This window comes from Drosophila persimilis, unplaced genomic scaffold, assembly GCF_003286085.1.
Source record: "Drosophila persimilis strain 14011-0111.01,24,50 unplaced genomic scaffold, DperRS2 tig00000431-arrow-pilon, whole genome shotgun sequence".
Lineage (NCBI taxonomy): Eukaryota > Metazoa > Arthropoda > Insecta > Diptera > Drosophilidae > Drosophila > Drosophila persimilis.
This window is the reverse complement of record NW_020825312.1, coordinates 3625312-3651793: the sequence shown is the minus strand read 5'-3', so window position 1 is coordinate 3651793 and position 26482 is coordinate 3625312. Positions and strand designations below refer to the sequence as shown.

Sequence of the window (26482 nt, the reverse complement as noted above, 5' to 3'; positions counted from 1 at the left end):
ACAGATAGTATGAAGACAATCCACTCAGGATCTAAGAATTGTAATAGACGAATAAAATATAGGCAAAGAACGACTCTCACCTTTACGGTTATTGGTTCCATTGGCCAGCAACTAGTTGAAGCTTCAATGGAACTATGATATTTTTGTCACCCCACCCAACCCAAGAGCCAGAGAGGGTTTTATGTGGAGGAGAGGCAGAGATGCTGCTGCTATGGCCATGCTTGCCTCTTCCCCAAGGCAACAGTTTTTGAATGGAAAATTGGAAAAATGTGCTGAGCATAAATCTTGTCTCCGACACTCGCATTCCCTCAAAAAACCCTCCGTTGCGAAGCTGTTTTTGCTGCTTCTCCTGGGGGCTGGCTTATGGCCTTGGAGGAAAGCACTCGTCTGTTTTTCCACAGACAATTGATGATGAAACAATTAATTTTGGTGTATCGATTGCACCAAGCAGAAGATGGTATAAAGCGGTGATGCTCTCAACGAACTTCATATATAGCTATCCATTATAGAGAATGGGGAATTTAATGAGAAATAATTGTCGAAATGCTAAGTTTATTGTGAGTGGGAAACACTTTAGGAAGCTATGTAGCAGACCCTAAAGTTCGGGAAGTGCTTTCCACACTGCCCCAAAGTCTCGTCGAAGTAGGGATGGATGGGGGGACATGTATCCGAGCCCACCGACTGCTGGTCCTGGCAGAGTGTGTAATCCCGACACCCCGTGTCGAGGATGGCCACAAAGCGCGAGCGCAGATTTGCGCAGCGATCGTATGGACAGCTGGTCTCCTCGGGTGAGGCGCAACGCTGGCGCCACCACTGGAAGTGGGTGCCCGGCGGGCAGCTGGCCCATTTCCCTAAAGCGTACGGGGAGCTGCACCTGTAGTAGCCGTGGCAGGTCATGCTATCGGTCAAGAGCTGGACGCCACTTGTTTTTGCCTGATCGTAGAGTCTTGGGCACACGTCAGCATTTGTGGCCGGCGGAATGGCTGGGGTGTCGATCTCGTCATCGCTCTCACATTCGTCTGGGAGTGAGGCCTGGCATTGCCCAGTCTGACGGTTGAAATATCGACGAGAAGAACACTTAAACTTGGTGCTCAATCCATTCTTGCACCTCAGGTAGGACCGGCAGCTGTTTGGATCCGCCAGGAGAGTAGAGTCTTGCATATGGGCGCAAGGGTAGTCTTGCGGACAACCTTGTGTGTCCGCCACACAGGTCTGCAGTTGGTTGCTGAACAGCTGATAGTCGCCGCAGATTCTCTCTACTTCATCATCGGAGTCCGTCTGGCCGCACTTTATGTACCTGGCGCAGTCCGTGGGGTCGGCAGCATATTCTCCCGGCCTCGTTATGGCACAGGCGTCCGTGAGAGTGGTTTGGCAATTGACCTCGCTAGGGAGCTTGCAAGACCCGTCACGGAAGTCATACAGCAGGCCGATCTTGCAGCGGTTACTAGACTCCAATTTGTTGTCCTTGCAGTACCCCCAGGCTTGGCAGTCGTTGGAGTCCCCGATAAACCCCGGACCAGCCCAGTACTGGCACCGCTCCTCCATTGTGAAGCCGCCCGCTGTGACCAGACACATCAGTAGGTATAGCAACCCTTTGGGAACTGCGGAGATTGGTTTTAGGCTCGGCCATCGAAAAATCTGTGAAGATTCTACCCTCATTGGGCTTTCTGTACCTGTCTGTGTGATCGAACGATCCATGCCGGAACTGATACGATTAAAGCTGTAAACCAATAATTTTGTTATCTTCAAGTGTAGCAACGCTGCTACGGAATTCCACTGATAATACCCGAAAAGAGATGTTTCTGTAAAAACTAGAAATGTGCGATTGAATTTCAGGTCTGCTAGACTGATTTGTACTGTGAAACTTGTGTAGATATGATTAAAAAGTCAAAACTGACACGAAAATTCTTCATTCATAGAACTACTTACATATATAAATATTTACATATATTACTTACAGATACAAGGGTGGCGTTTCTTTAACTTTTTCATTGGTGCCACTTTGTTCTTTATACCCAAGATGAAAAATAGTTTTATTATATAAAAAGCGTAACTGGGTGAAATTAGAAGATAATGGAAACATGGCATATCTCACATTGACTACGAAAATACAGCCTGCAGTCGGAAAAGTTCCACTTTAGGAAAAGTCGGCTTTTTATACCCGATACTCAAAATGAGTATTGGGGTTTATTAGATTTGTGGTGAAAGTGGATGTGTTTAACGTCCAGAAGAATCGTTTCCGACCCCATAAAGTATATATATTCTTGATCAGCATCAATAGCCGAGTCGATTGAGCCATGTCTGTCTGTCCGTCTGTCCGACTGTCCGTCCGTCCGTCTGTCCGTCTTTCCGTCCCCTTCAGCGACTAGTGCTCAAAGACTATAAGAGCTAGAGCAACGATGTTTTTGATCCAGACTTCTGTGATATGTCACTGCTAAAAGAATATTTCAAAACTTTGCCCAGCCCACTTCCGCCCCCACAAAGGGCGAAAACTGTGGCATCCACAATTTCGACGATTCGAGAAAACTAAAAATCGTAGAAGATGACTATATGTTCTAGAGTGTAACATCTGAACAAGATCGTATAATTATTATAGCCAGAATCAAGAAAACAATTTCATTCTTTCTCGCTCTGTCTCTCTCTAACACACCGGTTTCATGGTCGGTTTTGCCAATTGCAAAATATGAGTTCAAGGATCTCAGAACCCATAAAAGCTAGAGAAACCAAATTTGGTATCCACACTCCTGTGATATTGGACCTTGACCGTTTTGTGTCAAAATTTCGCCACACCCCCTTCCGGCGTCTGCCGGAGGAGAGCCATACTGACTAAGTATCGCGTATAAATGTAGAGTTGCGGTGTACGCAGCAACTCACAACGTTCCCCCTCGTTTTATTCTGTGATCGCAGTTTCTGGATGTTTCTGTTTATGTTGAATTTTTTTTGTAGTTTTTATGTACGGATTTTGGCAGTAATTTTTTGAGTACTTAGCTACGAACGTATTATCCTATCGATCTTCACGAGTAACCAGCCATATATTGTATATTACTTCTAGATGTATAATAATGGGTACAATCAGGTTATGTTGAATTTAGTTAAATTTTAGCCGTTTCTGCTCGAATTTGTATTCTCAACTAAGCATCCAATATGCGGCACACTCCTGCACAAAGGATGATTCGTGCAGATGCTGCACTTTTGTATCTTTGCCAAAGCGTTTTGTAGACGCAACTTTGTGTGTGTCCGGGCTCCCCGCGCAGCACCACTCCCATGGCCAGGAGCCAGTCAGAGCCGGAGACATCGAGAGACTCCCAATAATGCAGGCAGAAATTTGCTTATCCAAGTACGTATATATGCACATGCATAGAGTATCGGGAAATATGAGATGCATGCATAAAGATATGCCTGTGTGTCTGATTGTGCTTTTCTGTGTCCTTTGCATTGTTCGCGCGATTCCGGCTCGAGAAATCGAGGAGGCAGACAGAAACGGCAACGGCAACGGCGGCGGCGACGGCATGGCATGGCATGACATGGCACGGCACTCAGTGGCTTGTCGCAATGTAAACTGCTTAGGATCGATTGGGTGCACTTATTGACATTTTATGCTTAAGGACATGCTTAATATCCTCAACGTGCGCTTACGCTTTCTCCTACTTGCTGCTACTGCCTTCTCGGGAGTCAACTGTACAATGGGCAGAATATTCATCCTTCCCCCTTCGCTTGATTGGATACTTAACAAGAGAAAACCAATTTCTTTATAATTCTGCCATCATCAAAGATGGATATGTGAAAGCTACTTGAAGTTGATTTAGTTCTGCGACTCAAAATGGGAGCAATCTAGAGACTTTGGCTATTTTTAATTGACCAAAGGACACTCAACGAAGTAAGTATGAATATTCCCAAAACTTTTTTTCCTAATCTCATGTACATATTTTTCTTAGAAAATACCCTCTTTAGCCACTGTGCCTCAAGATGCGTGAAAAGAAGCCTGCTTCGTGGAGCAGAAAAACAGTTGCCATCATCAGATGCTGGGAAAGGAGGCTGATGTCTAGCGGCAGGGACATCTATGTGTGCTCTTAAATGCAAATGGCGTGGACGGGGGGTGGCCACTTTGGCCCCTGGGCTCTTACCACTTCCGGGGCTCAAGGCCGGTCTCAGAGGCGGCGCCGTTACGCTTCCGCTTCCTCCTGCCACACGGCAGTTATGGCGCTCATCACCATCGTGGCCGTCAACGCTATGGAGACCAGCTGGCGGCCACCATGCCATCCAGGCCATCCGGGCAACTACTTGCCCGTAATTTTCTTTTCAATCAGTGGTCCTGGCGGCCGCTGTGTGTCCCGGGGGCCCAGTCTCGTGAGACTGTCTGCGTCTCCGAGTATCTGCCTGGATTCCGTTCCTCCGTCGACTGTCCGTCTAATTGTCCACCCCATCTGGCCCCTCCTTTCCCTACTATTGCTTGTCTCGTTTCCGGTGTTTGCGTGCCGGACTCTTGTACGCCTCCCGTACCGTACTCCTTGTAGTTTTACCCACATGTTCACGGCTTGAATATTTTATGGGCTTAAGTACTTTCAGCTACGGCCTTTGCACGACATGGCACCTTGCACTACGGTCCTGCATGCCGAGGACGCACATAAATTCATTAGATAAGGTTGCTCCTAGCCGCTTCGCCATTGTTTGCCACTTGCCCGGGCAGAACCCCAACCCGGGATCCACTTGTTGAGAGTGGGGGCTCCATTAACATACCTGCAATGATAAGAAACAGCAGGGAGCAGATGTCAGAAGAGGTACATAAGTGGTTCAAATCGAATAACGCCTGAAGATAACGCTTGAAGATAACGCCTCAGGGAGTATCATAGTTGTTTGAATTCTTTTAACATTTTGAGATATTTAACTACTCGGGAGATATTTCACAGCCATTCCCACTGGTCTTGAGGCGCCACTTGGGCCGTTGGCATCATGGAGACATGGCAACGCGAGGACGCAGGTCGGCAAAGTCAGCAGGTCAAGGATTAACACGCTCTCTCCACCTGTCTCATATAACTCATTTTAATTAGATCAAATATGCAAAGAAAACGGAAAAGTGCCGAGCCAGGCAAAACGGAAAAGGCTGCAACGTCTTTGGCCCGAGTATCCTTCGCTGGGCCCCCAAGGAGCTGGTGGATGTGCGATGTTGGGGGCGGCCGGGTTCATAAGCGGCAACGGGCTCAATGAGATGCAAAGGACGATAAACAAGCCCGATGGCGTCGAGGATGCTCCGAGGATGCTGGCGAAATAAGGTTACGAGCTCTCCACTCGTCAGGCCCAAAGTCAGAGACGGAGGCGACGTCGGAGGCGGAAGGATGTTGCCAGAGAGGAAGAAAGAAAGTGCAAAGGCAGCCACCAAGTCATTTTTCTCTTGGCCAAAATGAAATCGCCAAGCAAATGGAGGAGGGAGAGCCAAAGCTGGAGCAGGGCAGGACAGGAAGAATTATGGGAGCTCCGTTTCAAGTTGAATGTTGCGGCCAGGGTTGGTTGTCCGGGGGGTTGTGGTGGTGGCAGAAGCTGCACGTACTTTCGAGTATTTTGGCAAAATTAAAATTTATGAAGAGATAAAAAAGCGTTAATGGGCACTCGCCGAGGTCACAACTGGCCCGGGCGGGTGTTAGTGTGTGTGCTGGCAGTTGCGCCACCATTTGGCGAGTGGCAAATGAAGCAGACTCCACGGCGGAGCCATGGGGCGGCCATCGTCCACCGTCCACGACATTGTGCTCTGGCTGGCCGTAAAAGCTGCATTTTTATTGCAGATCCCTTGCAAAGAGCCCACATTATTGTAGGTGCAGGCTCCGCATTCCAGATGGGAACAACCTCGGGTCAATGTGGCCTGGGGCTGTGGTTGCCGCCGGCACTAGAAAATGTGTACGATGGAGATGGGGATGGGGATGGGCGGCACTTTGCCAGAAGCCACGTGTTGCCTTTGTGCGGCGCCACTTAGGGTAAGAGTCCTCCCCATGAGGTGTCGTAAGACAATGATTGGGCCAGAACAGAGTCGCTCATCCACAGACATCTAATGACTTTTCTTGGAGAATGCATCTTGGAGCTCTACATGTTGTTGGAGCCGTGTAAATGTTGTCATTGCTCTTGAGATTTCCGCTCGTTTCTTGTGATATTCACGGTCTCAGAGTCTCACACTTTGCGCTCTTGAAACAATGTCAAGTCGTTGACAACGTTTTGAGAGCCCCTTTGCACAATGCCGGGGTCCGGGCCGGGACCGAGGACGAGGAAGAACAGGCCCAGAGCCCTACCAGGCTAATGGTATTTGCATGTTGGTGCCACTGTTTGGGGCACTTGCTGCTCCCGGCCACGTCCTCTGCAGCTTTTCTCCAGTCACGCACGTATGCGGGGGTCAGAGGCAGAGGCTGCCCCTTTGGACGGATGCAAATACGCGTGAGTGGCGCCTCGGTCAACTTTGACTGGAATCCGGCCTTGGACAGGGATCTCTGAGATGGGTCTTTGGCGTGGGTTCGGCTGCGTGGGTGGGTGGCTGCTGTTTGTGGCGCCCTAACGACCTTTTAAATGTGCGTCTAATTATGTTTACGTGCTGTCCCGGACGACACCCGAGCCCCAGGAATGGCCCGGGATGACTATATTGCAGATCCAGTGGGGGTGGCAGGGAGCTTTCTGAAATCGTGGGTCTCTCTAGCAAATCCATTTGCTCACAACTTGTTAATAATGCGGGCTTACGGTCATTTTGTGCCCCAACGTGACGAACCCTCGGCCGAAGCATTGTTTTAATTTTTAATTGGATGCGGATTGGGATGTGGAAACGGACCCATCACTAGCATCGGCTTACTGGGCTTCTCTCCCCAAGTATTTGTAAATTTCGAGACACCAGAAGCTTGGGCCACATTTTTTCTTTGATACGGATAGCCCTTCATGATTTATTAATTTGTTCCTGATAATCGCTCTCTGCTAACAGTTTTCTTAGCTAAGTTTTTGTAGGCACCAAATAGCTCCAGCATAATTTCTTAATTACGAAGTATAATAAGCGATGGAATGGGAAATTGTTATGGAAGTTATACGAGATACGGGTACGCATAAAGAAGAAGCGACAGCAAACATCTTTATAATCTAATTTTCCCCGGACTCTAAGTAGCAGTCATGCTCTAAAGTACTCTAAAAGGGAGTTTTTAATTAAATCTAAAGACAAATCACTTGTTTTGCGCTTGCTATTACATAATTTGTGTGGGGCTTAAAAATAATTCGAGTATTTCGGGTCTTTTGCTGTCCAAGAATTCATTGCTAGACTTTTCGAAGTGCTATCCTCTGTTGCCTTCTTTACGATTTACCGTTTGTTATTGACTACGGTCTGTCCCATAGCAATAGAGTGCGTGGGCACTCGCTCAGACGACTCGCTCAGAGAGGACAAAAGGAAAAGAGTGCGCGTTGAGCGTGTTCCTCTGCGGCAATGTGTGTGGGTTTCGTTACAAAAAGAAAGAGTGAAATGGTAATTGCGTGGTAGCCAATAAGTTATTGTCGAAAAGAATATTTCTTGTACATATTTAATACTCTGTTATACATAAATAAACATAAATAAGTGACGCAGTGACGTAAACAACTATTGTTTATGTTACGCATTCCCTCTGAACACCAAAATGATCTACTTGGATGCGCGGATCTGCCAGCTGCCCAAACTGCTGATTAAGCGTTTCCCCAAAACACAGACTGAACCCAAACGCACTCATACTGAGGCTAAGGGGCTCTTGCAACAAGCCCCTTAATGCTGATCAAGCATTTCCATAGACTCAGGCAGAGACCACTTCCACTGATACTAATGCATTGGTACTCTCTTCGTAAGGTGCATGGGAGAACTCTCGCTCTCCGATAAACAAAAGAACAATTGTACCCTAGGCTGCAAACATAAACATTTAAAAAGAGAGCTCAAACCAAACAGACCAGTCCAACAGACCAAATGATTTTAAAATTGCAAATGTTGCAATGGAAACCGAACCGAATTCAAACCCGCCAAGTAAAATTATATTTTTCTCCTAGTTTCAAAGTCACAAAAGGGGAAATTATGAATTTAATATGTTTCTTCACGATTCAGCGAAATAAAGGTCATACACTCCTGCCTGACAGGACACCTTCAACCTTATTAAACTTCAGAATGGACCCGTGACCTTCGCCGGAGCTGCCTTGGGCAACGTATTAATTTCTTATTTTGAAAGCCTCCCTGCCACCTCATTCAGCGATGCATCTCAAAATGTTTCGCATATTGCCACGTATTGTAAATTAATAATCGGAGTGCTGTCGGAGGTCCCGGCAGAAAGTCAAAGGGAAACTCCCTTGAATTATTTATAAAAGGGGGCGGAGCAGGACGGAATATTGGTTTTTAATAACCCACATCTGAGGCTGGGGCTCGATGAAATCGAGTCCTTGCGCTAATGCCTTTGTCGAAAGGCAACAACAACTTGGTCCGCCCTCGCACTGCAAACCCGGTTTTACGGGGGGGACCTGGCGAAATCGGAACGTGGATGCGGAGTGAAATGAAACGAATCCGTTCCGTTTATTGCATCGGCGGCAACAAAATGTTTTATTCGTCAGACGATAAACCATAAATGCATGCCCGTTTCCTGGGCAAACCAGAGCAGTTGTAGATACAGATACACACCTCTCTCTCCACGGGTAATTAGAGATTCGTCAGCTAATGGGCCGCATTAACTTTATTCGCTTATCTCGAGTTTCCGCGAGGAAAACAGGTGCCGTGCCCCACTCTGTGGAATGCAAATGCCTCCAGCCTCTCCACTTTCTGTTTACGGAAGTCATTAACTGAACAATACGAACGCCTGCATTTTACTCCAATGCTAATTCGAGTTTGTCAAACATAAAAGTTGTAAAAGTTTAAGAGCTAATGCATTAGCATTGCCAAGTCAGGAGACATTAACCAAAGAGTTTACAAAATGAAGAAAGGAAGGGAAAAATACGCGCAAGTAGAGAGGTATTCCATTTCCATCGTTTAGGATTCGAATCCCCGCAGATTAGCTTCGGCGAATGCTTATGAATATTCCGTAGAATTATGGCTTACCGCTGCATAGGGGCTGATCGTGGCCTTGTAATAATATCATCAGACGCAGGAGTGGTGCTCTAATGAGGGAAACTCATTTGGGTAAAAGCACAAAGCAAAGCATTTTGGCCATTAAGAGGCATAATAATAAATACTTATCACTGGAGGAGTCGGGTAGGAGGAGCGGCACGGAGCGGGGCGAGCATATTGTCGCTTGGCAAGGCTCCCATAAGCCCTCTGCCACACCACCTCCTTTTGGTCGGCACACAGGGGGCACAGATGTGTGGCAACAAATGCCGTAAAACAAATGTAAAGTGAAATTGCTTTCTCTGTTGGCGGCAAACAGCGGCCACGCCCCAGACCTGCTTGCTCTACGCCCACCGAAAAAATGTATGTGTACGTGTGTGTGTGTGTGTGTGTGTGTGTGTGTCGACAGACGGATGCGGAAACGGATGTGAAAAGTGCAGTCATAAATGTGCCGCCGTGCCGCCGCGCCGCCGTTCTGTAAGACGTTAATAATTGTCGACCGAAGGCGGGGCGCGTTGGGACGCTGCTGGGGCGGGGGTGGTGCTGTGGGAGGGGCGCCTTGTGGCCGCGCTGCCAACGTCAAAGAGATGAAATTTTCAAATTCGCACATTTTCCTTTATTTTATGGGTTTTCTCCTTAGGTTTTCGGCTCTGCTCGCCGCCTTCGTTTACGCTCCTGCGGCAAGACCTCCCACGGGCGTCGCTTAGTAATTATGACAAATGCTAAAATATTGCACATGTGTGTGGCCACGCTGTGGGTACACATCACATACACAGATATGCATGTACATATGCTGGGCGTTCACTGTGTGTCGCTGGGGGATTCCTGATTTTGTACTTTGCTTGTTTTCGCGGCCGGATCCGAGCTAAGTCCCAAAATAAACATAAAAATCCTTTGCCAAATCCGCATTTCCAGCTAACTACTAAATCAAGGTTTAGGACCGACTTTGATACGGCTTATGGAATTTATGTTCGCTCTTCCTTTAATTAAGGATTCTTCCCGTTGGCGACATTTTGTCGGAGATGCCTCAAAAATAAGTGATATACGGCATCCTTGAGGCCTGCCAGTCACACAAGTCACACAAGCTATCATAGCTACAATGGGTTGCCGATCTTTTGATTTCAATTGCCAGGGTACTATCTGATGAAACTATGCACTTTGCATTCCCTGGCTTGCTGCTCCTGCTGTTGCATCCATACTTCGCTGTGTGGCATAATAAATTCGGATTCCTTCCCGTTGGATGCGAAACTTGTTCACAGTTCAATATTTTCCAATTACATTCACGTATCCCTTGGCACTTGGCTTCGTTTTCCGCCAAATCCCATACCCAACCCCAACCCCAACCCCACATCACCCCCGTTCATCCAGCCATCCTGCCACGCATATTCGACTTTTCCCAGCTTTCCCCAGTGTTGTTTGAGTGGGTTTTTGGGTGCGCTGCCTCGGCAGCGTTCGGCATTGAAATACAAACTTTAAATTGAATTTTTGCGGTTTGTCATTGTTCACATCCGGCATCTATGCTCGCTCCACCTCCCCTCCGCCACATTTTGACACCGCACATGGGTACGATCCACGCCGCTATAATGGGTCCCGTTCCCCGCTTGAGTCCTCTTCTCATTTTGTTTGTGGCAATGCGTTTCTAATTCAATTTGCTGTCAACGAGATGGAAAAAAATTGCCCGCTGCATTTTCTGCGGACGAAAATCGCGTGGGCGTGGCAGTGGGCGTGTCATGTCTGCCCTGCCTGCCCGCTGTCTAACTTTTTGCGGTTTTGGGAAATTATTTTGCTGTAAGTGATATCTTTTAATTTGCGAAAATTGCACCACGAACCGACAATGCTGCTGCCTGCTGCTGTCACATGCCAGTCCCCCGAGAAGAACTGTGGCAGGAGGGGCGGCGTGGCGGGGCTCGATGCGGCAAGTGAGGTCTTTAATTGCCGTAGCCTGGACATTGAATATGTTTTCGTAAAACGCTTTGAAACGGATACCCTCCACGAATCCATGAATCACATAATGAATGGTTCTTTCGTAATGCGATTGTCGTAATGGCTGTGCCGGAACAACAACAGTGGACTCGCAATTCAATTTGTAAATTCGGGTTATCCAATTAACTCTGCGATTTTCCGATAATGAGTCTGCCCCGGGAATTCCGTGTGGCTGCAACCGTGCCCCCCGTACCTCCTCCAAATGAGTTTCGAAAACATGTGGATATGCGGAATTATGAGTCATGTTCATTGTTCTAGCTCGTAATTAAGTGTAGAACTTTCTGCACGTTGTAGCCCCATCAAAACAGTCAAATTAGACTGGATTAGCTGGAGAATTTTGGAGGGAGTTCTGTTCCCCAAAGTTCTCGGATCTCGAGTCAAACTTTAAATTGAATAATCGAGCAGAAGCAGGAGCTGGAGCTGAAGTTGCTTTTGTCAGTTGGCAAGTATTTACCAAGTGCTTTGCACACATTAAGCTTCGTTTTTATCTCCCATCGTTGGCCCGACGCCGCTGCGTATGCGTAATTTTGCAGGCGAGTCGAGTGTTTAAAGAGCAATTTGCATTGTCGAGCAATTTGCATGGGCCCCGGGCCAGGAATTTGTGGAATGAGGTTCGCCATTCACGATTCAACAGCGGAAGCAGCTCTCAAAAGTACATTTTTAAAATGAAAACGATCAAGATATAAGCATATATTTGAATTGGAAGACGTCGTCCAAAGTGATAACAAAATTAAAGTTTCCTGCAGAGCGGAAGCATCAAAAAGTGGGGGGAATGGCACTGACATGTTCCACTTAAAGATGTTTTCAGAACAGTGTACCATTTCCAACTGTATCTTAAAGAGCTCCCCACCCCACCCATTAATATTCTTTCAAGTCACACGAAATGCAAATGAAATTCTCTGAACTCAGGCGACGACCATAAAAGGAAGACTTTCAAACTTTTCCCAACAATGAGGCGGGCCAGGACGTGTCCGCAATTGTGAATTTGAATTTCAATTATTTTCGGTTGGTCAATAGCCAGTGGAAGCCATTGGAGGACGCTCGTTGTGGGTCTATGCGAAGGCCTGGAAGGGTCAAAGTTCTGGGCCAAGGCGCGTTGGCTCCAGCAGAGTGGACGGCCCAGCAATTAAAGAGCATAATTAAGTGTATTCCATCTCGCCGCAGTAGCGAGAGGCTCATCCTGCGTCGAAGTTGTCGCCAATTTAAATGCAAAATCCCCGTTGAGCCAATCGGAAGGGTGAGAGGGGAGGCTCTGGGGCATTCAACACTGATTGCGAGGTGAGCGAGCGTTCCGCCGGCGGACAATGACTGCGGGAATGACTTCCGTAGAAGTCGGCAGAACGGCAAGGAATGCAAAGCGACTTGGCGCTGGATTTGCGAACCCCAAAAGGTAGCCAACGTGAATTTTACGAGACTTGTAGCAAAGTGAATTAAATGAGGGCCTGAAACACGAGAGCCGGTGACTGATCCTGGGACTGGCACTGGGGCTGGGGCTGGGGTCGGCGCTGCAGCCGGTGCCTAAAAGCAAAGCTTCTGGCTTGTGGAATTTTGTAATTAAAAGCACGAGGATTACATTAGCACGTACTCGTGTCCCCCGGACATGGGAAACGGGACCCTGAACAGCAACTAGTGGTCAGTGGTTAATTAACGCGAGGTGCGGGGAGGGCGAGGCTGGGACAGGGATAGCCAAACAATTGGATGGGCCTCGTGTGCCTGTCTCCGTGCGTGCCACATGTTGGCCGCAGGACGAAAGTTGTTTTCTATATGAAATATGCGCATTGACAGCCAGTTTGCCGCAGGACACGGCACACATGTTCGCCGCATACAGAGAGTCCAGTCCGAGGGTAGGCAGAGCCTTTTCACCGAGACCTGAGCCTGAAAGCCTCAATTCTGTGAATCTGGGAACATTAACACCTTGGAAAAAGAATCTTTTTTCACAAAATGATAACCATGCAGCCTTATAGATGCCCTAGATATTTAATTTTGGACGCTTGGTAGCGTGTTTTTTTATGGGAAAAGCAGTAACATGCTTCAGATCTATGCAGCCGTGAACCTATTAAGGTTCACTGTTCTTAAGGTCTCTAGGGAATGCGATGCAAGCCATTCAAGATGATTGAGCATCCGGAATGGCAGATCCTCTGCGTCTACAAATCACTCCTCGAACAGCCCACGCGCCCTGGCTGGCTGCTGCTGCTGCCCTTGGGCCCAATGTGTGTGTTCTTTGGCCATTCCCAGCAATTGTGCGTGTGCAACCGGGCGGTAAGGGCTCGTGCAACATGTTTGCGCTGCGCCACGACTGCCATCCACAAGCGAGGTGGAGGTTGTGGGGGTGTGATGCAGTTGAGCACGCCAGTTTACCTTTCAGCAGGAGTAATCATTGGAAAGCTGGCATCGGACATGACATGTGATCTTCTCCTGAAAGAGCTGCCTGCCTGCTGCCACCAGATAAAAACGTTTGGGAAATTGAAAATGGTTGTTGTGCCTCTGGACGCAGCAATGAAATGAGCTCTTTGAGTCATCAGAATGTCCATCGGCATCCTTCCATCCTTGCAAAGTTGACACATTTACAGTTAAAGTTCTCTTGGGCGGACGTTTATTTCGTTTCGTTGAAAAATATAGTTTTTCCTATGAAGGAATTCTTACACATATTTGTTGATCAAATCTAGCCTATTTTTATGCCCGGTACTCGAAGAGTGGATGGTGATGTGTCTACTTAGTACCCAGAAGGCAGCATCAATAGCCGAGTCGATATTGCTATGTCTGTCTCTCCGTCTTCCGTGCAGTGTGCGCGACGTATTTATGTATCAATAATAAATTGCATTGGTTATATAAATCATAAGATGACATAAATACTGACTGAGTACTTAGTATAAATGTAGAGCCGCGGTTGACAACGTACCCGCTCATTCTTGTAGAGGAATTCTTATTTTTTGTGAACAGACAAAACAAAAAAAAGGAGATATTTATTTGCATAATATCAATTCGCTAAAGAAGAACTTTGCTGTACAACGGAAAGGTGTTAAGCTTCCCGGCTCGGTTTTTACAAAATGATTTACTCGATACAAATCCAACAAGACGTGTCACAGGGCCATGACTCATGACAGTTTGCAAATACAAATCAATAATTGATATCATCCACTAATTGAAATTCAAATGCTTCCACATGACACACGTATTCTCGAATCATATTGTATTCTGTATGGGCAAAGATAGGACATAAATTCTGTATGCTGCAAAGTTGCTAATTGCCAAAACTCATTTACGGCTTCAGGGCTTCAGGATTATTTTAGAAATCCGGCTGTATACAGAACATTCGAAATGGCTGAAAAGTGGATGTTTTTTATACCGCTTGAAAGAATATTTGGAACGCATCGTCAACAGTCGTCATTTCGGGTTTCATTGAGATGTGCAGCGGCCCCAGAATGGGACTCGGACTAGTCGCACTCTGCTTCTAAAATTAACGATTCTGGCAGCAATAAGGACGAATAAGCAGAGGGTAAGTTGAATATCACACCTCCATTCTTGAAAGGCCATTGGGCGCTGTTCCATAATCGTGGACAGGAACAGTAACAGGAGCATCCGAACAGTGAGAAGTACCGCATTATGCGATGCCTACCACTGTATGGTCCGCCGTCTCCAATCCCCATGCGAACTATCAAGGTGGACAAAGTGGGAGCAGCCGCAGCATCAAGTAGTAGCAGCATCCTTCTCATCGAGCAAGTGGAATTGTGGCCAAACTAGGAGCAGAAAATGCATCATTCTTTCTTCGAATGCTGCCATCTTGAACCGCACTCTGGGGATCCGTTGCTTTCAAGGCATTCGTAATTGCGTTCAACTGAACCCTGTCAGGATGACATTAAAACTCAGTGGAGTGGGTCCCCTGAAACCACGATCCAGTCGCCTTGCTGCATTGTATGTGGACTGAGTAGGTTCCGTAAAACATGAGACCCTTTCCAATGTCCAATGTAGGAACTAAGCAAAATGTTCAGTGCTGCATTGGATGATCAGAAAGCTATCAGAAGTCTTATTTAGCTTCACCTGCTCTTGCTTCCACACAAAAAAAGGCTGCTAAAAAGGAAGGCAGAGCCATATCCAACTTTGTTCAACTCAGTTCTCGTCACTGATGAGCCCTCCACTCGTACTAATCTGTACTAACTAACTATTATACAATATGCGGTATATATATACACTGTACTCGACTTGTGGCGGTGCTAGTGCTCTTGAATTTGTTGCGGTGAGAGCCGTAATTAATTTGTGAAACACTTTTGGCCTCGGGCCGCCACGACATCTCTGTTGACTTTGAGGCAATGACAGACGGCAAACACAAACAAAATCTGCGTCTCCCCAGAGACCCATTGGCGAGGGAGGCATAAATGTTTCCAAGATGGCATCAAATGTGGAGATGAAACCACAGCACAGCAAATGTGTAGACCGCCAATATCTGGGAAGCACTCTCTCCACTCGCTGTCTAAAAATATCCATGCATAAGAAAGAGCCGACGGAAAACAAAGAGACATATTCAAATATTTTGACAAGTCCACAATTAAACATATAAAATGGAGCATGAGTACGCATGAGGCGTACTTCAGAAGGGGGACGTACTACGAGTATGAGTATTATTCGTTTATATATCACTCTTGCATGAAGGCCATCCATTGAAGAATTTTCTTTCGAGGATAGTTAATTATAATATTTAAACTTTAAAGAGCTCGTACTTCCCTTAAGTTTGAAATAGGGATCAATGGATGTTTTGTACATTTAAATATATATTTTTTTTGTAATTTTTGGTCTTACTTTTTCAATCAGAGTCCAGAAATACATATCTTTTATGGATATCCAAGCCATGTAAAATATACGACTATATAAAAGGCAAAGGCCCCAGTAGCTTGCGCTTGCATATGTTCAAGTAAATATTTTATATAAGCAGTAAAATAATACAAAATATATTTATTCAAGTTTGAATGATTTGGAAAACTCGAGTATTAGGGCATAGCAACGACTTGGACAGCTGAAGGAGAATCCACACTGTGAATCCCCTTTGGTGGCACGTCCCGCTCGTGCCACGGATGGGAGCACGGGCCTGAATGGCTCTTGACGATAAGTACATGGGCCGCCTGGCGTGCGTGTGCTCGTGTGGTCCCGGGGCTTTGTAAGTTTAAGTGGTAGATATTATTCAAAAGGAATTAAGACTGAAATGAAAAGCTTGTTGACGCTGACGAGCACGAGCACAAGGACGCCAAGGAGGGAGGGTTTCCCACCCTCACATGCCACGAATGCCTTCAGCAAATATGAATTCTCTATGTGTGCGAGTGTAGCTATGTGTGTGCAGTGTGTGTGTGGTTATCTGTGCGTTTGCCTTTCGGTTATATGGTTGTATGTGCGGCGGGGCTTGGGGATGCAGATTTCGAAGCAAATGAGCAACAGCTGGGTGGAGGGAAGAGGAGCAGAGGAGCGGAGGAGCGGGCCAGAAGATCAGCCCCCCCATCCACCAGCCTTCATAAAACCAGCAAACTACAAAGATGTGCGGTGCCGCTTGTGGTGCGCTTATATAACGAAGCCAAGTGTCAACACGATAACTTCATTACGGGCGGTGAATGGAGGATGGAGGACGCAAGAGGATGCACAACAGGCCGAAGCCAATTTGAGGACAAACAGCACTGGCTTGGCCTATTGCAGTGGGGCTGGCCCAGAGGACTTTTGGGGGCACGGAGGGATCGAGGTCAGGTCAGTGTGTATGCTAGTGTGTGTGTGTGTCTGTATGTGCGGGGCTCCACAGCTCCGACCACATATTCGCCTCGCTGCGTGCTAAATGAGTTTAGATTGCAGCACATAAATTACCATAGACTGGCAGAGCGACAAACGCAGGCCAGGCACAGCACAGCACAGCACAGCACAGCACAGACGTGGACATGGTCATGGACATGGGACATGGGACATTGACTGGACAGACAGAAAGATGGCATCACAAAGGGACATCAGGGATTGGCAACAGATGTGCTTGCCCGTCGTGATGCACAATGGGCCGAAACACGATCTGTGGATCAACGACGCGTCGTTACATTGCAAGAAAACAGAATCATTCTCGGAATGCTTCCACTGTGTGGCCAAGATGGTCTGCCTGACTGCCACAAATGCACTCCCCTCCCCCAACAGCACACATGAGAGCTCTGCTCAAATGCCGCAATCTGGTAAGCACCACAATGCAAATACACCCACAAGGTGGCTCTGATTTACGTAGGGGCTGGAGAGATGCAATCTGGCCAGGAGGCTGGCCGCATCCGTCACTCCCCACCTGTGGCAAGGCCAATTCATCAGGAATCAAGATAAACGGCACTCGCCAAATTGGTAGAAACAGTCGGTTGGTAAACCCTTCCGTTTCCCAGTTCTGTCACAGTTGGGAAACATTTGAAATTCCATTTGTAATCTGTTTTTATGGCACCCAATTCACATTAAAGTTTTACTATTTTTAATTATTTAGCTTTTATGTTCGAGTGTGCGAGTAATTCGCTCTGCAAATGCCGGAGGGACGCATAAACCTCTAACTGGTACGGGTGGGGGTAGGGGTATAGGTAGGTGTAGCTCATAGGATGGGGTGGCTCGGTTAGCTGAGAGTTTTGCGTCCAGCCGCCTGGCACAGTCATTTACACGCCGCCTCTTTAAAGGCCGATCAACAGTGCGTATGCGCAATGTTCGGCTGTCAATTACAGTCGGGTTGTCAAATGTACGAGCCGTGCAGTTGAAGGAGCAGTTGGAACAGTCACAAAAATCAATTCCCCCACCGCCACACGCCCTGTCACTTTCAATGGCACTCAATCAATCATAATTAACTTTCGAGCACTTTCACTTGAATCGCTTTTTAAATTGCCTTCCTTCCACTGCCCCAAACAGAATCCAAGCCGAACAAAAGTCAGATATAAGAGTTGGAGCAGGGGCAAGAAGGGGTTCGCCTCCAACTCGGACTTTCTCCGAGAGCCAAAGGGCCCAAAGGGTTGCCATATCATGCGCAGGGCAATAAATCTCCGTGTAATAAGATTAAATTAGAACAAATGAGTTCATTTGCTCGGACGCGAATGCCTTTTAGGCCGAGGGCAAATGGATAGGGGCAGGGACAGGCACTTTAAGGGCTTTTAAGGGCACGACTTTGACTGGTAAGCAATGCTGCTTAGAACGGTCATAGGTCACAGGCCAAAGCTGGGTTTCTTAAGTCCATTTCGCGGAGTAACCGAAACATAAACACAAATCTTCCAGAGCCATTAAGCATACGACTGTGATTGCTGTTTGACAAATCTGATTTTGAACAAGTTCCAAATGCTCGAATTACTTCAATTGATCATAAAATCAAATAAGTGTCAAGACATAAAATCCAAGTGGTTCAAGGGACTCGCTCTCGAACTTTTAATGGCAATGCGATTCTCCGAAATCAGAAAATGTTTAGGAAGAACAAATATGCTACGAGTATTTATCAAGCACTATTACTGTTTTAGCATTAGTACTACGAGTATTTTTGCGAAGGATAAAATCTCACTTAAAGCATTCGACAACTGTTGCTCCTCGCTCTGGCTCGACACTAGGAATTGGGAGCATGAGCATGTCAGCTGCAATGTCGATAAAGTCACATAAAACTCACTTTCGGATTCATAAATTGCCGGAGAAAGTCGACCCGAGCCCCTTGCCATGTCGATGGCGATGGGTTGTGTGGGGAAATAGCTGGGTGTGTGTCTGGTATGTGGCTGCCCGCCCGGTTATGAATAATATGCGGCCGAGAATTATTGACAACGGGAAAATTCATTGGCGTCGCCTAATTTCATTAATTTGATGCGCATTCAACAACATCGGCAGATTTCACAGATTGCCGATGTCCCCTCCCCGTGCCAATCCACCCCATCGACCACAGGGAGATTTATGTCTGCCTCTGGGGCTGGTGGCTTGTCTGGGTTTCGGCGGCATTCAGAGCCATTTGACCGGAAGTGACAAGTCAGCAAAATTGGCCCACTTACCTTTCGGCCCAGGACCCAGAACCCAGCACCCAGGACCCAGGACCCAGGACGGGGCAGCAGTATTCTTAGCTGAGCGAGGGGTTGGAGTCGCAGGGGATCCTAGACCCATACATAATGTATGTGTATGTTTGTATGCGTGATGCCTAATCATCCATGGCTGTGAATGGCAAATGTCATTCGAGTTATCGCTGTCCTGCGCAAGTCGTAGGTGGATTCCCAATGGGTTGGTCCCCCACTCTGGTCTCTGTCTCTGTCTGACGGGTGGCATACATTAGGAAATCGATCCTGTTTCGCAATAAAAATTGAACATTATGCATGCCTTTGCCTCAGTCTCAGCCTTATCCTACTCCCTACCGATTATTTCCTCCTTGGGCCCTTGGGCACGTTTATGATTTTGATTAATGTTCGACGGAATCGGCCAAATGTTCTTGTCCATCAGCATCATCATAATGTCGTAGCTAATGTTTCTTTTTTTTACATTAAATGTGTTGTGTTAAATTTTTTGTGTTGCAACCTTTTTCGTTTACTCATGCCGCCATGCTTCAAATATTCATCAAATATTTCCAAATGGAGGTGACAGATGGATGTGATGGAGTCGGAATTGAAGTAGCACTCACTCTTCGTTTTAAAAACGAAACGAACGCCAATGAAGTGAGGCTGCTGCTAGATGTTCCAGGAAATTTATTAAACCTTAGACCTTAAAAGATTCTGGCTACTGTTCGTGGAAAGGTTCCTTGATTTTCTTTGATTTCGGCATTATCAAATCTCTTGGAACTCAAGACTACCCAAAAGAGAATTGAAATTTGATTGAAATTTCCCTTGGAGTACGCGAATCTAGACCTGCGATGGTTGTGCGGCGAAATCCTGCAGGAGTCCTTGAGGCGAAGCTCCCAGATCGTCGTGAAGCTCTCCGGCTGGCTGAGATGACGCCGCTGGCCCGCGATTACTCCGTTGCTGCCAGCAAATTGGGAGCTGGATGTCAATGGTTATGGTAATGTTTGCTTTCATTTTCATTTTCGCTTTGCGCTTTTTTGCCGAGTATTTCTCTTTGGCCATGTTTGACACTTGTCCGACGCTGGGTAACTTTTTGTGGGCTCCGCTTTCGTCGCTCGTCCCCGGGCACGTCCGCGTGGACAAACACGGCCATTGTTGTGGCATGGTCTCGCTTGTCCTTGCTGCAAATTGCTGGCGCTGTTGTCTTTTCATATTCCTCGCACTTTCGGCATCGTTCCATTTTTCTTCTGCTGCCTCATTTCGCTGTTTTTCCACCATTTCCCATTTCCCATTACCCATTTCTCATTTATCTTTGGAGGCGTGACAGTGTCCGGAAATGTGGACTTTAATAGACGGAGGCGGCACCAGTAGCAGCAGCATGAGGCCACTCAAGTATGCGGACCAGCTTTGGGGTCCCCGAAAATAAAACTGCATTCAACAGTCGATTGGCCAGGCAAACATTAAAGAGCAGTCCACGTCGACACCCTCCCCACCCGCCGCAGAGCAGTAAAGCCAGAGGAAGTCAGAAGTCTTCTCCGGGCTGCATCCTAGGGGCTGCCTGCTCAGTGGTACGATTAATCAAACAAATCAATAATTCATCAAATCAACGTCAGGAAGGACAATCAAAGCGAGTCCGGGCCTGGGCTGGGCGTGCCGTTCTCTCCGTCTGGACATGAAAAATCGAATCACTTGCATTTTCACATCAATTTGCTCACTTTGTTCGAGCTCCCTTCACCCCGTCCAGGCCGGACGTTCCTTGGCCCTGTCCGGCGCTGTAGCCCGAAAGCATTTGGAATATCTCAAAAGTTCTAATTGCGAGGAGAAGTGGGGTCCTGCACATTCACCAGATGCAATCCCTCTCCGAAGCAAAATGATTGATGAGGTGAGGGGCCTGAACCCTGCCCTCTGACTGCCATTGGTGGGGCGCTGGGCGTAGATGTGGGTGTGCGCGTAACACTGGGAGTACATACGAGTATTTACATTTGTGTACAACTGTTATACCTTGGCTGACTTCTCGCTTTTATGTTGGGTTCAGGTTAACATGGATTTCCAATTTTATTGACTACAGCACCGCACCGCACCGCAACGACAATGAAGTCACGTGGTCCCCAATTGAATTTCAAATCATATTTTCAATAAGTTTGCAAGTTCTGCGATTCGCTGGCGGCAAACGTTGAGTGCAGAAAGTAAAAGTCCAGGTACTACGAGTACTCGTACTCGTACTCGTACTGGTACTGGTACATGCACAACCAGTTTTGTGGGGAAAACCCATGACAGGACAACATTACACCTACCACCACAGTAGAGGGTGCACAGTGGTATGAAGTTACATTTTGTGGAGAGTCGATGACTCCTTTTCGAATACAATATACTCGTATGATTCTGATTTCGTTTCCGCTGGTTCTACTTTCGCGATTTCCTTATTATCCAGAGGAAATGGATCCTTTGAGTTCTGTCATTCGATTGACAGCTTAGCCATCACGTGGAATGCATCAGGTGATTCCTTTTCAATCAAGGCGGTAATTATTCATTCCCTACATCGAATGTGGTACAATCGCATCCAGAAATACCCCCTGTCCACTGTTCCTGCTCGCAGCATTCACCAAGCCGAACGTGAAAAATGACTTGCAATGTCTGCCACGAGGCAAAGTTGTTCATTGCATTGTTGTAACTGTTGATGTTGCAACATGCAACTGGAAAATGGAAAGTCTGCGGAGGGGGTCCATGGGCGTGGGGATAGTGTTAGGGATGGGGGTAAGGGTATGGGTATGAGTATGGCGCCTGTGTGCGTCGCACATCGTTAAAAAGGAAAATCAATTCCACGGCAACCTGCGCCTTTCACGTTGTTTGCAGCATCCCTCTTGCCACACACACGCCCCTTATCCGCAAAGGACTGTCGTTGCAAGTAGTGCTGCTGCTGCTGCTGCTGATGCTGGCGGCTGATGATGATGATGTTCCCGACAAGAGGGGGACTGGGGGGCAAGTCCTCCCTACTCTCCCTTTGCCGACAGCTGCCCCGCCTTGCTGACTTGCAAAATATTTGCAAATTTATGCAACACTCACCTGTGCTGAAGCTGTAAGCTGAATTACGGTAAATACACCAGCACACATACACTGAGCCACCCATCCCCCATGGCACAAATACACACACACACACACACACGGGTGGAGTAAACATTATTACGGTAAAAAAAAGAGAATAAGGACACTCAGTCCGCCGGAGGGCGAGGATCAATCCGGTTACACAGCGAAGCCAAAAGCAAACGGTCCCTGGCGGATGCAGTTCCTCTACCCTCTACCCTTCCATCCCTCTACAGCTCTACCTTTTTTCCTCTCTGCCGCTATGCTCTGCTACTTCCTCGCGAAGCTGTCGTAAGCCTGGGAATGCCTTTAAAGAAACTGTAAAAACTATTATGCAAAGCTATGCCCAAGGTGTTTTTCTGTAAGGTGAAAGGCATTCCCCTTTTTTTGTTTATCACATGCATAGTCTCTCTCTCTCTCTCTCTCTGCCGTGCTCTCTGGCAACGCCTCACCTTGTTTTAATGTACTATGGCTATTGCAAAGCAGTTTCCCCACCGCACGCCTCATAAATATGCGAATGAGTGAAGGCAGAGGGCGAGAATGCGAAGAGAGAGAGAAGAGAAAAAGAGAAAACAGATTTAAAAAAATGGTAAAATTTAAATTTCATTATCTTCAATGAGCAACGGAAGAAGGGGTAGCCGGACATTCCCCAGGGGAAAAGTCAATTCATAACGGCCAAGTGGACAAGGCGCCCTCAAAGAGCACACTGGAACGAAGCTCTACACTGGAAAACATGTAGGGTACACTTTTGAATTTTAATTTAACTCTGGGTATGATGGTTTCTTTCACTATTGTAGAGGTACGTAATACTCGACATCAATCAGTCTGAGTGTCGCAGTTTCCCTATTGCTCAACCATTCGCAGGCAACCACTAATACAATACAATGTTTTTCCTGATTGCTGGAAAAATACCACATATATTTCATATCCCTTCATTTCAGGCCTAGGGGAATCAACGACTCCGTTCAGACTTCCTGGCGCGTCATTGTAAAGGGCTATGTCCCTTGCTTGGACAGTTATTCGCATTATCCTGCCGGACCAGGCCGCCTCGTTGTTGGTTAATAGGGGGCATTGAAATCGAACCCTGCATCATGGCTGCAAAACGGCCGTCTGAATGGCCACTCGAGAACTCGAAGGGCAATTTATGGGGCAGGCGCCTTGAATGGGTTAAAAGGCCCACGGACACCGTCCGACCCGCCTCGCAGTTGGAATCGGAGTCGGGCAGCAGCAGTAGCTGCAGCAGCCCAGAGGCGTTCGCCTCGTCGTGTGGCTTGAGATTTCCCAGCATTGATTTTCAATTTGTATTGCGGCACGTGAAGTTCTTCCGCTTCATTTGCTATGCTGAACGGGGGGAGGGGTGGGAGATGGAGATGGAGATCAGACGATGGTGGCTCTTCGCCTAAGTGAGTAAACATCGAGTCGGTCCTCCCTCCCTACTTTACTGTCCAGCGCCAACTATCCTGCGGTGACTTCAAGCCATTCGAGCGCCAAATGACCGCCCATCATCATCTATGCGCAGCACGAAGAACCCAGCCCCGTCCCCGTCCCCGTCCACGTCCACGTCCACGGCCCCGCTCTCGTCCTCGGCTTCGGCATCTGCTTTGGCTTCAGCACAAATTGAATTAATTTGGCCACATCTATTGAGAAGCCTGCCCCACGGCTGTTTGTCCGCCAAAGCTGAAACGGAAACGTGTATGCAAAGATCAACAGCACCGTGACTGTGCGCCCCCAAGTATGCAATGGATTTTTACTTTTTACCCCCTTATGCAATGCAAACAAAAAACACTCCCTGCCCGTACTCAGGCACTCGACACAAGGCCCCCACGGCACACCGCACACACGGATGGCTTTTGGAGCAGGCTTTCGAAACTGCATTCGAGCGAAAGTGTAAGCAAAATGCTGAAAAATTTTGCTGCTGCCACACGTATTTGGAGCCGTTGCCTAATGAAGTGGAAGGCACTTGGGAGTCCTGTGCCACACAAAATGCTGCGCTGCCATATACACGCACAGGATACATTTTTAAGAAATTGAAACCATAAATAGCCCAGCAGCAGCTTATTCAAATGCCGAATGGTTTTACGAAAATTTAAATTTATGAACAAGAAAAGATACCAATATTCGTAAAAAAGAACCATATTTTTGGTTTAAGTAATAATATTTCATTCTGTTAAGGTTTTCTTGTAAAAATACTTAATTTTGTTACGAGTATTTAGTTTTGAGAGATACACTCATCGACTTTGGTAATTTAAATATGTATATAAATCAATTCAGCAGAAGTGCACCCTCGCTCTCTCACGGATTGAATTGTTTGATCAGAAAAGACCCTCAAATTATTTTTTATGCCCTTTGAAAGGTGATTAAACCTTTGGCTTGCCGTACCGGAAGTGCTGTACTGATTAATCCAGAATTAAAATATATCATTAAATAGTTTCAATACCCATGTGTCCATATTTGGTCAGTTCACTGCTCCACCGACCTATAAATACTTATGTATGTATGTATTTACACTCGGGTAAACCATATAGAAACAGCAGATCCATCCTGCCAGATAAAGGCTTCCCACGAACAATATATATGTACATATACTCATACATATATCAGTGTGCTCCGGGCGAATTGCTTTCCTTCCTGCCTCATTTGTCGAAAAGAGCATTATCAATCGGCCTTACGTGCATCACGAGTATCCCTCTGGATGGGTTGCAAAGGACGCGCTGGAGTGGCGCCTGCAGCCGACTATTGTGTGTCATATATTCATTCGGAATTTTAATTGGAATCCGCATTTAATTTTCCTGCTTCTTGTTGCGGCGCTGACGTTACAGAAGCATTGGCTATTGGCTATTGGTTATTGTTTCATGAAATATGGAATTTTCGCATTTAATATCTCGCTGATAAATGGATTTCATTTCGTCGCATGCCCACACACACACACACACAAAATAATTATGCAGCGAGCGATTTTAAATTGAGTCCCCGTTTTTCCTACAATTTTGTGTCATTTTTGCGTTTAATGGCTGGGGCTTAACCACAGTTAAGCAGACAGCCGACAGCAGACGGCAGTCGATGCCCATGCCGATTGTTTATGACTGCATTTAATTTTTAATTGAATTATACGCCCTATTGGGCTTTGGTTTAATGCATCGATGATCTGCAATTTGTATTTGTATTGCGCGTATTTTGTTTGTCCACACACATACTCGTACTCGTCTGAAAGGGCTCATAATGACGGTATTTTATTTTAGAAGTTACGGGTTCAATTAATTGAAATCCTCATCCTTTCAATCCTTTCACAAACGAACGTGTGTCCTCTGCCATATCTATGATATTTAATTTGAAATTCTCCAACAGCATTGGACATTTTCTGCTGTTTTCTCTTCGTTTTCCACTAACTAAATATGAGCAGCAGACAGGAGAAATTCCTGTCACAAAATTCCGGGCCAAGCTCAAAATTGCACAAACGAAATACTTTCGATTAATAATGGATAGATGGACAATCATGGACAGGGGGTACAATCCTTGGGCTTGGGCTTGGGCTCTTGCCCATGCCCACCCGACTGGCGAATCAATTGACAATGAACTTTCTGCTCGAACGACAGTTGCGAAATATTCTCGATGCCAGTGAAATTTATAAATAGAATTTTCCATTTTCCACTCTTCACGCTGGGATGGGTTTGTCCTCAGAACTGGGGGCAAAGGAGCACAACGACCAAAATGCCAGCAACTTTGTTGCGATAGTTTTCCTTCTTTTCCTTTTTCCATCCTGCCATTGTGGGTCAAGAGCAGGGGGTATGCCATCCCATCCCCTTCCCTGGCTCAATTACGAGACCAAGCACAAATCATTAAACAAAATAATAATTTCCCCAGCAAAAGGGGCGGATGAGAGAGAGTGGACGGGACTGACAAATTGCTCTCCCATCGGGGCGGCAGGACCTTGACGGGTCGACACACACCTAAATCGGAGAGGCAGGCCGAGGTTGGGCCCAAGCCCGGGTCCGGGTCCGGGTCCGGGTCCTGATTCGGGGCGAGTGTCAAGTGCAGGGCATCAAATTGTGCTTGGCCAGAACCAGAGCAAAAGGATGCTTACATTTGCTCTTGTCCAGCCTTGGGTCCGGCTGTTGGGGCACGAGGAGCATACATAATTTAGCCCCCTTCTGCACGCACTTGTGCAAGATGTGCCTGCAGCAAGATGTGGCAACTGGGCATTTGGAGATTGTCAAATGTGGCAGCATACCAGCAGCAGCAGCAGCAGCAGCAGCAGCAGCAGCAGGCGCTCTGTGAAAAATGCGAAAAACTTTCTCAATAATTTGCATACTTTTCGCCGCTGCGAGGAAAACTTTTGCGAGAGCCGCGCACGCACCGCGGTGCACCG

The 26482-nt window shown here is 47.0% G+C and overlaps 2 protein-coding genes across 2 annotated transcripts in view; both read right to left on the bottom strand.

Moving 5' to 3' along the window:
- The window catches only part of LOC6595936, an 81528-nt gene that overhangs the window by 32057 nt on the left and 22989 nt on the right, over window positions 1–26482 (bottom strand). The window lies entirely within an intron of this gene.
- On the bottom strand, window positions 533–1804 carry LOC113566022 (peritrophin-44). The gene is made up of 2 exons (XM_026989758.1): window positions 1674–1804; window positions 533–1601 (listed from the first exon to the last, which is right to left on the bottom strand). The coding sequence occupies exons 1-2, from the start codon at window positions 1696–1698 to the stop codon at window positions 574–576; spliced, it is 1053 nt and encodes a 350-aa protein (XP_026845559.1). The 5' UTR covers window positions 1699–1804; the 3' UTR covers window positions 533–573.

Excerpts from the sequence above, each read along its gene's own strand:
- LOC113566022 (XM_026989758.1), bottom strand. The coding sequence starts at position 1,698 with ATGGATCGTTCGATCACACAGACAG. Across the intron at positions 1,602-1,673 it reads TCGTTCGATCACACAGACAG|TTCCCAAAGGGTTGCTATAC; the intron begins GTACAGAAAGCC and ends CAATCTCCGCAG.